The 15796-nt window shown below is 40.9% G+C and overlaps 1 protein-coding gene across 1 annotated transcript in view; it reads left to right on the top strand.

The window, feature by feature from the left end:
• LOC120501343 (SAM and SH3 domain-containing protein 1-like) overlaps positions 1 to 15796 on the top strand; it is a 532792-nt gene that overhangs the window by 471219 nt on the left and 45777 nt on the right. Inside the window, 5 exon segments of the mRNA XM_039707483.1 lie at positions 1037 to 1087; positions 1209 to 1258; positions 12420 to 12460; positions 13728 to 13814; positions 15081 to 15193. Of these exon segments, the coding sequence (XP_039563417.1) occupies positions 1037 to 1087; positions 1209 to 1258; positions 12420 to 12460; positions 13728 to 13814; positions 15081 to 15193 (342 nt within the window).

The following is a 15796-nucleotide window of genomic DNA, read 5'->3' as shown; positions in this document are numbered from 1 at the left end:
GTGTAAACAATGGAAATAGGAAATACAATTTCACAGAGATAAGAGTTTTACATGTAGGCTGAGGAATGCATGAACAAGAAGTCCTTCAGCACTGAGAAACAAATCCATGTCCTTTTTTTTAAATTTTCTTGAAGCGTGTACACCACTGCTTACCCAGCTGTGATTAGTAGGTTATGGAATTCACTTTGCAATAACTTCACAAGGGCTAAGGCCAGCTGAGAATAAAGTAGGAATAACTAGTTTACCCCATGATTTCATGTGACAATCAACCAACAAAGTGTTGATTGATACTGATACAGTCATCAGTACTGATGACTGTATTATCTTCCTCCATTCTAACTGGAGTTTTCCCACTAATTTCAGCTAGACATGTTAATAGTGCATGCCTTTTAAGCAGTTGGCTTGCAGTCTTCAGTTAGATACCACCAGTGGGACTCCCTCATCTAACTTGAGGTAGCTGAAACCTGTCAGGCAAGTTGTTCTGTAGGAGTTTCTGTGTCTCCCCATCAACTGCAAAGGGAACCTGGATAATTGAGTTCTGGACTAGATGGTTATATCCTAGATGTTTGTACAAAAGTGGTTTGAACTCCATACTGTTGACATGTTTCTGTGTGAGAAGCTGGTCTCGATGAAAGGTATCTGCATCCTCTCGGTGTTTTTTCCCTCGGAGAATTTTCTTTTAATGCCAAATTTTTCCCGAAGGTAATTTCTTTGAAGTTGCACTTGAACTTATCTAACAAATTGTGTGGTGATCTAGTGAAAACAAAATACCCCTCTTTCTCTTTTGTTTTGAATGATTTCTGTCTGGCAGCTTTACTTATTGTATTCTGCAATAAGTATGAAATTAGCTGTTTTACTGGATTATTTCAGAATTCATCCTGAAAGCAGTTCTTTTTAGAGTAGTTAATGTTTCCTGTATGAACTGTTTTTTAAATAGTTCTTGGTTCTGTTACTTTCTTTTCCCTTTTTCTCCCCTTCATATTTCTTCTTTCTGGTGTTTGGATATTTAATTAACTTGATATTTGTTGTGTTTTAGGAGAAACCTGATACCAGCCCCACATCTCTACAGCTGCGATCCCAGATTGAGGTAAGCACTTAGATTTTGATCATCAAGTTTTGTTTGTTTGTTCTTTGATTTGATATTCTGCATAAATTGGTTAAAAGCTTCTCTAGTGTCTGCTCTCAGTGCTGCATGTCTTCTCTTGCAGGAGTCACTTGGTCTCAGCAGCACCGCATCAACGCCTGACACGGAAAGAAAGTAAGTGAAGGCACAGGAAGTGAGAAAGGAGGGAGGGGGAATTTGGTACGTTTTCTTTTTCCTTGGAATAAATTAATTTTAGATTGTATTTATGTACTTAGATTTCAGATCCAGACACCATGAATGAAACCTGGTTTGGAATCTGCTCCTTCTCTTCCTTACTTTTGGACTTGTATTATTTTGGGTTTTTCTCTTTTCTCTGAGCATTTGCGGTGTGCATACACCAAGATGACTGGTAGTCATTTCTCAGGAACATCAGAGATTTCACATTCTCTGCAAATTATGCCTGCTTTAAAAATTACTTTCTTTGACTAGACCTAAATTCAGCCAAAAAACGATAGGTGAGGGGAAGGGAGAGTTACAGACTTCCATCGTGTTCCTTTTCCTGTGCACTCCTGAGTTTGTAACTGTGCTTTTGAAGAAGGTGCCGAAGGCATGAAGTACTTAAAATCAAGTTAAAAGGAGCTTTAATTTTAGCGTCCTTAATGAAAACCGCTCTGTGAGGACTGAGAGGGTTTCTGTTTACTGTCACCTCCTGCTGCAATGTGTGTGCTTGTTTTCTGTGCCTCCTTCCTTTGATCCCAAGGTCTTGGATCCCTGCTGCTGAGGGTAACGTGCAGTGTAGCATGAAGACAACTGACACACTATGTCCAATCGCCTGCACTTCATGGGCTAGTGCCAGCTGGACGAGTTCAGAGGGACTACATGGCATCTATTTGTGATGGGATGTACTTTTGTAAGGTTTTACAGTCCCACATTTGAATATCCTCGAGTGATTCATCACTGGGCAGTAATAGGAAGGTTTCTTGCTTTTGTTTGTTCAGTAGAAGGATTGTCAGTCCCAGAGCCATCCTTGGTGGATGCAGTGTATGGGATTTTGCTGGGCACTGACCATATAGAAGTCAGTTTTATGGTAGTGAACAACTGCTTAGGGTCTTCTTTTGGGCTTGTCTGGAAGTTGATTCATGCTAAAGGTCTCAGAACGTGAGAGAGGGGTTCCTTCTCTTGCTTCATCAGTCAGAGAGAAAAGCAGAGATGGGTTTGCTTGAGATAGATGCTCATTTTCAAAGCAGCCTAAGGCAGATAAGGTGAATTACCTTGGATGAGTTACCTTATTCTCGCTAACCTAAGACAGATAAGGTGAATTACCTTGTGTACCATCACTGTCCCTATATTACATGGTGGTAAAAGAGAAGGCCTAGAAGTCTTAGGGTTTAATACTTTGTGCTTCCGATACTCACATATGGAAAAGAATCTTTGAAGGATCCGTGGCTGTCCAACATTGTAATGAAACCAGAAGTGCCAAGTAGATGGGAACTGTAATCTGGGAAGTAAACCTGCAAGGTTATCCTATAATCATACAATTTCTCTCTCAGCCTCAAGGCACTTTAACCATGGGTAAATATCATAATCTCACCTCAGGTAATAGTGAAATTAAGCTCTTGAAGGAGGACAGCACTCAACTGAGAAAAGACTCCACTTACCAGTTCTAACCAGCTTCCTGACTTGTGCCTCTATGTAGGTGTTCTACCACAAATAACTTAGAGAGAAGACAGTATCAGCAAAAAAATCTCCTGAGTGACTCCTCTGAGACAGCCCATTTATCTCACTGAAAGGAAATTATATTGTCTTCGTTCAGATGAAAGGGACATGTGATTTTTATGGACCTTTCAAGAATGGAAGTGTGCCATTTGAGGCTTTGTAGAACCGTGTATGTGATTAACCTGATCATATATATGAAACTGGTGCAGGACAGGTTGTGCCAGATACTTGCACAATAAGAAGCAAGGCCATGTGACACATGATAATTGGACAAGGTATTGAAAATAATAAATTGTATCTACTCAATACTGTACAAACTATTGAAACCTGAATTTATACAAGTTTGTGTCTATTTGTGACAGCCTGCCACATCAGTGTTGGCTTCACCCCTCTAGCCTGGAAGGCTGAATTCTCACAGAAATTGCCCCTTCCAGGGAGGAAGGGTTCAGAAAATTGATCTGAATGACCAGTTCAAGCCCATCCAATACACCTGTATTTGCTACTAACATGCTGAATTTGATATTTTTCAGGGAAGGATGTTGTGTTGACCCCAGGGATTTTTGTGCTATTTAGTATATGGCTTTCATCTGAATTCTCTGTATGGGCATACTACTAGACATGGAAGCTTGTCCCTTTGGGGACACAGTTTTTATGTCACTCTCATGCTGCATGAAAGATGTGTAGGAAACCTCCTACAAAATTTCTTTTTTTGTAAGAGGACTAGTTTGCCAAATATGAAACTTGATGCAGATGTACATTGGTTTCTCATATTCACAAAAGATTTGGGGGACAAAAGGAAAGATTTGTTCAAAAGTCTTTCAACAGACTTTCAGGAGCTGGAAAAAGTGGTTTTCTGAGTACTCTTCCACAAGTAAGAGCTTATCCAAGAACAATTATAATTCTACATATTGAAAATACAAATGTTTTCCTAGGGTGAAGTGAGTTGACTCTGGTCTGATCTTCTGAGCAGGTTGCTTTATAAAATAAGGGCAGTCCCAAGGAAAAATCCATACTAAAATAAGAAGAGAGCAAATGTCTGGCTGGAATATGGTCACTCTCAGTAGAGCCCTCACCCAACACTGCTGCCTGCACACCCTACAGTTTAATGCTACCAAAGTCTAAAATAACACATCTGGATGGTTGTTTAATTTGCCAGAGTTTAGACATTCCAGACAGAAAGAAGCTTTGAGGAAACCTGGGAAGAGCAATGTTTGCTTTAACCTGAGTTGGTTTTCCTTTTCTGTGCTGCTCAGCTGGGAGGGAGAGGCCAACAGGCTCCACTGTACACCACATTGAAAACAGATTGAGCTTGGTGGTCTGTGGTAGGAAAAAATCCTGTTTGTGTTGTCAAGAAGTGTGTGTTCAGTCTTGCCTTGGGTCTTACTAACCCTGCTGCCCAGTCTGGTGTAAAGTCAGTGCAGAATTAGTCAGTGCCCTCAGTCCAGCAAGTTGCTCAACGAGCATCTGTCTAGTGAGTGATGTGCTCCAACACAGATGAGCAGCAGCAGAATTTATAGGCAGGCAGAAGGGATTAAATGGGTCTGGAAGCAGAAGTGTTTGTCACTGTGAGTCATTGTCGTCACCCCCCCACCCCCTAAGGCATTTGGGGCAATACTACCTTCCGCTGCTGCTAGCAACACTGTTCCTGTTAATTAGATAAAACTACAAAAAAACCCACTGTGTATGTGATCCTGCTCGGTGTTATATATGCCCTACCAAATATGCCTTTTGTTTGATTGGTTCTGACAAAGAAAGAAAAATCTTCACTCAGAGGCAAAACCCTCTGAGATTTATGTGAATAACAGCAAGGGTACTGATGTGGCCTGAAAAGCTCGCCATAAACAACAGAAAACAAAGTCATGTTTGTTCAAGCTTTGCTTCACAACTGCTCTGGTTTTTTGGCCTTGCCAGAGTTTCTTCAGTAAATTGAAACAGTTTGCCAGGTTTGTAAGTCATGTCATATTCAGCAACTAATTCAGAGCATGGAATGAGGTGTTTGTAGCTTTCTTCTTTGAATACTAAATTTCACTTTCCTCTGCCCTTTCCAAGATTTCCATCTTCTAAACTGTGGTCTTGCTGACAATTGTGGTGTAACTTTGCTGTTTCTCAGTGTGCCTTCAGTAGAGTGGCAACAGCATCTTTAACAGTGATATTATTAATTTTAAACAAAAATCTCCCCAGAAACACAGGTGCTTCTATACAGACACACTGACTTGTGCTTTTGCTAGAAGAATCACTAGTGTAGAAAACATGCAGTAAATGTGTTCTTTAGCAATTACTGTTTCTTCTCTGATCCCATACCATGTTCATCTGGAGATGTATTGTATATACAATTCCTATTATTTCGAAGAGATGGCAACACCCCAAGGATGTTTACTCAGATAGGGGACTGAGCAGGGTTTTCTCATAATTGTAAACAGAGCATTTAAACAATGTAACCCAGCTTTTAGCCTGTTCCCATTTTTGAGCATTCAAGTCTACATGACAGACTGATGAGCTCTGCATGTTTGCCAGGAAATCCAGGTTAAACCCAGTCCCCTGAACTCAGGCTTCTGCATCCTGACTCTCATCCTGTTTTTAGAAGAACTGGGGGGATGTTGCAGAAAGGAAGTTATGTGTTTTCCCTCTTTGGAAATAGATCTGTTTGCTGTCACTGTTTGCTCCATCAGCGTTTGGGCTGTGTTTCAGATGTGGTATATCTGAGATCTGCTGGGAAAGAAAAGGAAGTGGGTGAGAGACTCAGGAGCACTGCATACAAATAGGATGAGATACAGACATTCTTATAGGCTAATATTTTTTTAACAGTTGCTAGAGAAAGAAAGGATGAAAACAGTGCATGAGGTAATAGTTTCACTATTCCCACCACCTTTGTGTGACAGTGGGTCTTACGAATTGTCACCTCCTGTGTGATCACCTCCACTTTCTTGATCTGTACCACTCAAGTGCACTCCTGACCAGTAAATGGTCACCCTTCATATCAAGTGCCACAATTCATCCTGCTGTACGCCTCAGGCTGTGGCTCAGTGCAGTTCAAACGTTCTTGACCCTGTGATACTCAAGACCTAAATCTGAGACTCTGCCAGAGCAGGGAACTGGCCTGAAACATACATGTCAGGCAGAAGGAGAAAAGCAGGCGTGTGTGGGGTGCAGGTGACACAGGGCACCATCACTCAGGGGCTTTGCATTCCCCCGGCGTGGGGGAGCTGCTGTGCCTCTGGCAGCTGCACCTTGGCTCCCTGCTGCAGCTGCTCCTGAGGGAGAATGGCTGTCACCCGTGTGTGTGCAGGATGCGCCCAGCCACTCGTGCGTGCCATTCCTGCAGTTTGGCCAGATCTCTCGTGGCTTGTTGGGAATGTCATGGCAGGGGCTGTAGGCTCCTCAGGCTTTATCAAGTGGTGCTATCTGCATTGAATCTGTTGTCACTGCAGGAGATGCAATTGACTGAATCTGTTTTTAAGAATTTTTTGCAATGAATGTACCACAGTACAGCCATGACATAAACTGGAACTCAGTATCAGCCTAAGGCTGGGAGAGAGCCTGCATTTCAGTGTTCCTATTTTTCATGATGGTTTTCAGTGAAAGCTGAAGAAGGGTTGATCCAAGCTTCAATTCTGCCCCCTTAATTCTTTACACTCATCTACTGGCCTTTACCAGTAGCTTTTAACACTTGATTCCTTCTTTCCCTGCAGCATCCAAAATGCAGGTCAAGATTTGAGTGGAGGAGGTTATTAAATCATCCCTCCAGGTCATCGATGGGGGGCTTTAAATTCTATCAGTGTAGATTCTGGCAACTTCTCAGAGTGCTCAGATTAATTCTGGCAGGTGTTTGTAAGCTCACCTTTGAAGAAAGAGGAGTGCAGGTCTGAAAGAGTATGTAAGGCAGAGAGAGGGCACAAACTGAGAATAACAAAGCAAAAAACAAATAAATCCCCCAAACTGAGGTAGCTAAAGGCTGCACTTAATTGCTAAGAGAAGAAATTATTCCTTTTGCATAGTTTAAAAATGGAAAAGAATATTGGAAGAAGAAGTAGTAAGGGCTTTTTTTTTTTACTTGAGATGTTTGAGCTTAAGATATATTTTTTTCATACCCTGTCCTTGCAGGAATTGAAAAAATGGGTGAATGTGTATGGCCCTGTTTTCACTTGTTTGAGGCCTGATTTAGTCAAAGGCAAATTATTCATGCTGCCTTTAAACAGCCTCCTCAAGAGAAGTAGGGCAGGAAACTCCCACAATAACCCACACAATGGGAGTGAGAGGCCAGCCAAACGCTGTCTGGGACACGTGAGGAGAGAAACCAGTGCGCCTTTGAGCAGCTGGAAGAAGATTTCAAGCCTGGTAATTTGTACAAGGAAGTATGAAGGGCACATTTCACGAGAAAGTCTGACTTGTCACAGCGAGTTGAGATGGCACAGAGTGAGCAGTACACAGAGAGGAGGGAAGCATTGCCTGCAGCGTTGGGCCCTGCTCTTTGCTCTCGAAGAGTTTTTAGCTGGCAATTACCTGCCCCCTGGCTGGGAGCAAGTATTCTGTTGTTAAATACATGGCGTACCCCCATCTGCCTGCTGCCTGTCCGCAGACCGAGCCCACAGGAGCGGTGTGGTGCCTCCCGTGCTGGTGATGCTACAGAGTACACATACACACGCACGGCCCACAAGCAGCTCAGTGTTTGTTTCCACTGAGAAAGTTTTGACCTGCTTAAAGAGCCATTGCTATGGAAACCTAATGAGAAGATAATTGAATGAAACCTCTTTGCTTTCCATCCCTTTCTCACACTGGTGCCAGCAAGGTCAGAACCTTGCAGGCCTCCTTTCTCTTCAGGTTCATGCAAATTTGATAAAAATACCAAAGACCCCATTTTCTTCCCTGTGCCAGCTCCAGTTAGATAAATTACCTTGTATTCAGTCAGGAGCAGTTACAAGTCTGTCAGTTTTTCATACTAATTATGTAAGTGGGCCATTTCTAATGCACACAGATAACCAAATGGCTTTGCAGCAGAGCCAGCATGGGCTTTTGCATTGGTTTATTCACCGCTCTGAATATGCATAAATTTCATATACTAAAAATCCCATCTAAACCATTTTCCACAGAGCACTATAAATAATCATTGGTAAGGAATAAGAGGGGCACTGTCAGTTTATCAAAGATGGTAACAGTAGCAGTTTCATCATCATATGGCGCTATGCACCTGTGGATTTTATGGCCCATAAATAAGACATGGACATTTGTTAAAGCACATCTGCATTTAAAATATAAATGCCCATCATTCTCAGTTCCCATATTTGTTCTGTTTTGAGAATGATGAGATTTCAAAAATCAACAGGCACATTCATGAAAGCAGCGCATGGTGTCATTTGTTTCTATTTCCAGCTCTGTGGAGTACCAGCACGTTCCTGGGGCACTGTGTGTCTCGTAATATCTCTATGAAAGATTAGCCCCCAGTGTTTTTCTGTCTGAGATCAGAATCAGTCAAGAGTTAACTGGAAAGCTCTAGCTAGTTAAAACCAGTCTTAATAATCAGACAGGCTTAGCTGGCTTGTGACCCAAATGTGTGCATTGGGTCTTCCTTGCCCACCAAGTTTTGGACACCACCTCCAGGTTTCAAAGGTATTGCTTAGGTGTAACAGTGTTATCCTCACTGCAGCACTTTTACGGAAAGATAGATTCAGAGACCATTTTAGATTACTTTGACATTGCTCTTACAAAGCCCCCAGGCTGCAAAACAAGAACCAAAAGTGCCCTCCAGAGGCAATCCTTATGATGATGTCTCGTCTGGTCTGTTTAAGATGTCTGGTCTGGTCTCTTATCTTTCAAGCAGCCTCCTGTAAAAGCAGTTAAGTTTTTTAAGTTGGTTCTCCCTTTCTCTGCCTACTGTTGGAAGTTTGTCCAAATAGTTAGGAAATGTTAGCTTATTTGTTCTAATTTTTTCCAGCATGTGTCTGTTTGTTCCTGTGCCTGATTAATTAATAGGCAGTAAGTTAATCTTCTTGCAGCTTTCCAATTTGACAGGCAAAACTTTCTAGCTTTCTTTTGTAAGATCAGCTGTCCAGTTCCCTAGCTATCCTAACAGCTTTCTCTAAACCATATCTAGTTTGAATTTATCTTTCTTGAGCATGAATAATGATGGTTGTACAGCCATTCCTATATATATTTGTTCTTCATATTCTTCATAATGCCATCGGAATTTTCCATTCTTATGCCTTTTAGGAATAATATGTAGGTTTTTTCTCAGTCATCCTTTCCCACCTGATATCCCCAGGTACTCTGTCATTTGCAGACTTTCAGCATCTAAAAGACTGACTTTTGTGTCTGTCTTGTTTGGGTACTTGAACACTTTCATGTTGAATGTAAACTCATTTCTGTTAAGCCAGTCTTTCTAATCAACGAGTTCCTGGACCAGGTTCTCTGTTCCAGCTGTTGCTACTAAATTTTGTGTCACTGATCACTGAGTGGCCTGATGTAGTTTACTAAATTCTGCTCAAACCCATCGACTCTGTAAGGCAGTAATATTTGAGTACTCTCAAAAGTAGCTCCATTTCTGTTTTGGGTTTTGTGAGGTTTTTTCTCATTTGTTTACTTCAGCACTTTGACTCAAAGAGGCACAAAGTACTGGCCTAGAGATGGTTTTGGATTTGTGAGATTAATTAATTAAAGTTTTGACCCCATCTCCTGCCCACTTCCAGAGATTATGGGTTGATAAGAAAATACTCCTTCCCTCTGGCTGTAAATCTTGTTTTGTTCTTCATTGTGTGAACATATACCCATACATTTCTTCTGCTTTATGTAGTGACAGAGTACATTTCATGTGAAAGCTTACTAATGAAGTTGTACATCAGACCACAACAAAAATGAAGGCCTCCATGGTGGAGTAATGGCATTTGGCTCCCTTTCAGACACACAGTGCTGAAACTTCTGCCAAGTGTCACTGCATCATTAACTTTCAGTACAAGTTATCAGTCTATGAATGGAAGATCACACATCACTTTCAGTGCACGTTCACAGAAGCGCTGCAGATTTAACAGAGTGAGGGAGTGCAATTTGCAAATCAAACATACAGCGACACCAAGGTAGTCTGGAATTTTTCACCAGCCATCTAGGACGTAAAATGCTTGATTGATTTCACTGACGATTTTTAAGCATCAGAATTGTCGGGTGAAACTAAAAAGCAAATGCCTTATCAGGCACTATGTGGTAAGTTTTGTTGGCATTTCCATCTCTTCAGAGCAGCTGTTAGCATTTTCAAGGTCAGCCCAGGCATGGAAGATTTCCTCTTGAAGGAATGCGTGAAATGATAATTGGAATTTGCATCCTCTGATGAAACTCAGCATAGTTCTTAAATCAGTTATAAACGAGAAGGTGGTCTGCTTGCTGTGGATCCTGCCTTTCTCCTCTCCCCCTCTGGTTTGGGCGTGTCAGATGTTTGCTCCTACTGCCCTTCCCCGTCTTTGGAGGCCGGCTTATGATGAGTTGGTGGCCTCAGGCTAACTCATACTGAGCAGATGTCGACATCACAAATGTTGCTGCTACACCTGCTGCTTACTTGCATCGTTTTTGGCAACTGTGCAAGAGAAGAAAAGGATAAAAATGGATTTGAAGGCCACAGAGCACAAGTGACTGCCTCTCCACTTCAAGGGTGATTTCACTAGTGAGGCAGAGTTCTGATCATTAACAGATTTAATTTTCTAAGGATAGTGATTTGGTACGTTTCATGGATACTAAATTAATTTAAAATAAATAGAATAACTGCTTAATGGGTGGAGTCCATGCTCATCTGCAAAACATGTAGGGGATTAATTCTGTCAGTTCCAACAGAGCTTGGCTTTCATAAAAAGAAAAATCTCCATATACAACTCCATGTACTTTTTAAATCTGATTTACCTTTTTAGAAAAATACTTGCTGAGAACTTTACTTCAAAGAGTCCGGATTGATTCCTGGTGCTGTCGAAGGGCTTTTTCTGGAAATTTTTATCCGGAAAGTATGGAGTTTGTATTTTTCACCTTTCACCGGGCTTCTTAAAAATTTAGCATTTGCCAGCATATTATTGACTTTTCCCCTTCAAGAGTAAACACCATCAAGGAAGACAATAAATGTCTCCCTCCTCCTGGTGCACTAAAAATTTGAAGTTTGTTTGCCTCAATTAGTTTGCAGTTTGTGCTGGATTAAATTTCTGAGCAGTCTGAGTTTTAAAGAGGTTGTATTTCAGAGCTTCACTATTCCAGACCCTCCTTGTCTAGATGAATTACTGAATCACACTGAAACTTTGTACTGTCTCGTTTCCCCTTTAATGATACCTTTGCAAATTGATGCGCATGTATTTCCTGCTTTTAAGATGTTGGCCAGTAATTGCTTGTTTCTTCTAAACACCGACCTGGCTTGAACTATAGTTTCTCTTCAAGTGGTTTAGTGAATTGATCAGAAACTCTTTATTGCCCTCTGCTGGGGTCTGAGAGAGCTAAAGGAGCCCGTGCAGGCGATGTGCGTGGACAGCAACAAGAGTGTGTCGTGTGTGTGTTATTATATAGCCTCATTCAGCAGACAATTTGGCTTGAGGTCTCCTTGGTTCACTGTGCTCTGTGTGTTTCCGTCCTGCATGGCTGCGGCACAGCCACCACACAATGGGACACTGGCGTGTCACGGGTCTGAGCCCGTAGCAAAGATGCTGCAGTGATGCTTTGCACATGGAGCCTCCAGCAGAGCCCTTGATGCTGGCAGGAGTCATTTCACTGCCTTGCTGCAGTGTGGTTAAATGGCAATTCCCACAAGAAGGCTTCAAAGAATAATGCAAGGTTTGGTAATTTCTGTTAGCTCCATTTATGCAGACAGAGAAAAAAGGCAGTGAAGCGGAGTGACATTGTCTCATCAGAGATGCCACAATGAACTGTTGGCATTGAGTTGGAATCCTTTCTGGAAAACTGGTTCAGTGAACATAAAGACCAAGAACAAAAGATGTATTTGCTATTTTAGTGAGTTGTTTGTAAAGCCCATGTGCTGGCCTTGGCTAAGTCCCTCCAGCTAGCTTTTGAGGAAGGGAGCATACACTGGTGAGAAAGCACACAGAAGAGATTTGGGAGAAGTTGTAGTCTCCAGTCAGTTATGGTTGCATTTCATAGGATCTGGACAAACTTTCTCCACTTTGTCTTTAAATCTCTACTGCTGTCTTCCACATGGTGGCTTCTGGATGTGTAGTGAGCACATACTTATACAGATTGTCATACAAAAACCAAATAGGCTGAAAATCGATGTACAGCTAAACAAGTGCAGCATCCCGATTCCACAGTTTCTAAGGCAGCAAAATTATTGTTTTGCAAATGCGAGTGGGGAAACAATGTGAATAATTGTTTTTCTGAGGAATCCTTGGTCTCCTTTGCCTTAACCGTTGGTTTCTGTCAGTATATATATTTTTATGCTGGTCACAAAAGGCACATTTCAGAAGAAAACTCAGTTACTGTGGTCAGACCAGTAGATTCAGTTTTTGTTTCCAACTTGCTGTGTTGGGGAGAAAAGGGAAGAGAAAACAGCTCATGATATATTGTTTGGAAACTATAATTTACTGTAACCAGACAACTCCCCTGAAATGTGAAAAGCCTGCATCAATAAGTCCATTTCTCTTTTGTGTCCTAGGCTCTCCATTCATAAATCAAGTTCAGAAGAAGGCTCTGTAGGTCAGTATATTTCATTTTATTTGATACTCCTATGGAATTCTTAAACAGCTTTTGAGTTTTGCTTGTGCTGGGATGTGAAGAGCTGGCAGAAGTCAGCAACATTTGTGTGTGTGGAGGGCTAGTCTCAGCAGCTTTCAGTTTGATGCTGAGTGTCTCACTGATCACTAAAACTGCCGAGCCAGCATTGTCATGTGATAAATACACATCTTTTGACTTGTTATATTGAATTGAAAATGTTTGCATGTTAGATCATTGCTAGCCTCTCCTTTTGTATTCCAAAAATAACCATCACCAGTAAATAATGGGGGTTCTTTGTTATTTTTGTTTGTGTCATGCCAGAGTCTCTTTCTTTGTTTCTGAAATTGCATTTTGGAAAAGAAAAACAAATTTGGGAAGTTTTTCTTTTTTGTTTCCTTTTAATGCTATTCTAGGGACATGTCCACACAGTCTAAACTTAAGCAGTATTTCAGAGAGTCAGGAAGCTCTAGGTCATCCAGGGCAAGATCTTAAATACTAATAGCTCTTTATCAGTAGCATTTCTGCCACATCTGGCACAGTGTGTTCATTTGTAGGTGGCATAAACTTTATAGCATGTGCCCTGGTTAATTCAACAGAACACAGATATATATGCCCCACCTTGAGCTAGGTCCCATTTTTCTTTCTAGAGCACATTATTTACTTTGAGGTCATCAATCCATATGGAAATCTGGCACTTATGGACATGGAGACCCAGCCCCTTGTACAGTCCGGGCATACAGAGAGAAAGAGTCAGGTGTAGCTCGTGATCTCATCTGCCAAGTAGCAGAACGTATGTGTGTTAGTTATTTCATTTCTTGATAGATATGCACAGATATACTAGAAAATCACTTACCTGGGTTGTGGCTTAGGCTGCATAATTATGATTCAGTTAAAGAGAACAAACCAACAAAATACTTCAAAAACACTTCCAGACTTGGCATTAACAACTCAACAGACGTCAAAATTAATGTAAAATATTTTTTATTTATAATTCAAAATATCTAAGTTACTGGCTTATCTCCATCCTCTATAACAGTGGCAATTATAAAATTGCGCTGAAATAGCTAAATCAAAATAGTTCTAGTATGGAATAAATCAAGAAAAGCTGAAAATTAGACTTTTTTTTATTCTTTCTGATTTAAAAAAACAATGTAATGTTTGAAAGTGTCTCTGGAATTTACTAACTAATGTTTCTTTCTAAAATTATTTTTCCCTTTCCCCTCATCCTCCCACTCCACTTTCCTTTTAGGGAAAGCAGACTGGAAAAAGAAAAATAAGTTTTTTTGGCAGAATTTCCGAAAGAACCAGAAAGGACTCATGAGGCAGACTTCAAAAGGTAAAAGCTTTTTCAATAGTGCACATCCTATCCATATAAAACATAAGGAGGCAGCATCACAGAGGAATAAAATGCATTTGTAATAGTGTGGCAGCTGGGGTCTGTGGCTCTGGAAGTGTCACAGGTTTGGTTCATCATGACAGTGCTCAGAATGAGAGGTCACATTGTTGAGACTGCAGACACAAAGCTGGGCTGCCTTTGGTCCTGCCTGTCAGTGATGGCACACATGTGAAGTGATGCAGTTAATATATAAGTAATAGATGTACCTAAACAAAATGCTTCTTTTTTTTCCCTAGTCCTGACTTGGTAACAAAAATACTGTTCTGTTTAAATTAGAAGGATATTTCTGCTTTCTTTGGCATTTTGTTACTTTGACGTGTTTGCTTTAGGCTTGAATCCAGCCTTGACATAGTAGAAGACACTAGAAGAAGGAGCAGTAAAAGTGTCTCTGGTGACCAGTGCAAATGTAGGATTGATTCCACTTAAACTGTCAGGTGTCTTTCTCTAGTTCCTCTGCAAAAGATGCAGCTGTGGATTGCATTAAGTGTTTCTCTTCACACAGAAAATTTGTTTTCCCTTGTGTTAGCTTCTTATGTTGCAAACAGATGTTTCTCTATGTCTCTCTGTGTTCAGGTAGATTGTGAAAGATGATAAAAATCCCATTTAGTATGTCCAAAAGGGACACACTTCCAGTTAAGTGTGGCTCCTTGCTGGTTCTCGAGCAAGTTCTGTCTGTGCTGACATGCCAAGCACATAGCAGAAGGAGAGGTAGTTGGCAGTGTGTGCCAGCTTAGTGGGTGATTAGCTAGTCTGGATAGATCACAAGCAGTGGCCAGTCCACTGCAGAGAGCTGCAAGGGCCCAGCACAGGCAAGTTCTGGCAGCAGATTCCAGTATTCCTCAGGGCTGAGTGCCTGGCTTTTCCAGCATTAGCACCTCCTCTTTTAATTCTTGTCTTTCAGGGTCAGTAGCCATGTGATGACGGTCAGTTTTTATTTCTCCTTTTCGTGCTTGCTTGCTTTCAGTATCAAAGTAGACTTCATTTTTTAGTTCTAACTTGCTTCCTTTGATTGCTTAGTTACTTAGAAATCATTCAGTTCTTTGAAATCATACCATGAGCCAGCTCTAGGGAGGGTCTGTTTCTGGCCAGCCAGATCCACATGGCAACCAGATTGTAGAGTACTGGGTAAAATCCAGTTTCAATGTGCCTTGCCCTGTGCATGAATTCTTACATGTCCTTAAAATATTTGTGCTTTTTTTTGTGCAGGAGAGGATGTTGGTTATGTCGCCAGTGAGATCACGATGAGTGATGAAGAACGGATCCAGCTGATGATGATGGTGAAAGAGAAGATGATCACCATTGAGGAAGCACTTGCCAGGGTATGATATGTGCATACTTCAGTCTCCTTGCCAAACATGTTTTAGAATGTAGGATGTATCTATTTGGAGTTTTATTTCATTCACAAAACATAGGAGAATGTGGAGAAAGCCTGCCTGTTTGCCAATTGCAATAGGTAGCATAAACTGGGTAGGAATTCTTTTGTTTATTGAGAAAAGTGAGATTTAGCTCAACCAGAAATTGATATCCAGTACATGGTAAATTGAATCCTAGAAACATTGCTTCTCTCCAATAACCATAAAAGGTACTAATCGGAGAAAAGATCAAGTGTAGTCTTTTTCATTGCAGCTGTCTAAAGTGAGGGAGAAGAATCTCTCTGACTTGTACTTGATCTTATTTATTGTGTTCATGGGTTTGTTTAAGTACCAAATGAAATGCTTCAGGTTTTGCTGAGCTTGCATTACTCAATTCAGAACATATGCATTTCTTACTATTTTCCTTTAAGCTAAATTTTTTTATGCTTGTTTCTTAGCCAGAAAGGTGATGTTTTTGCTTTAATAACATTCAAGAAAACATATTCACCCATTTTTGGCATATGTCATTATGTCAGATGTAAAACACAGATATGTTTTTTCTGTAAGTGG

This window comes from Passer montanus, unplaced genomic scaffold (genome assembly GCF_014805655.1).
Source record: "Passer montanus isolate IOZ18808 unplaced genomic scaffold, ASM1480565v1 scaffold2, whole genome shotgun sequence".
Taxonomy (NCBI): Eukaryota; Metazoa; Chordata; class Aves; order Passeriformes; family Passeridae; genus Passer; species Passer montanus.
Note: the sequence above shows the minus strand (reverse complement) of the source record. Positions and strands in the feature narration are given on the sequence as shown.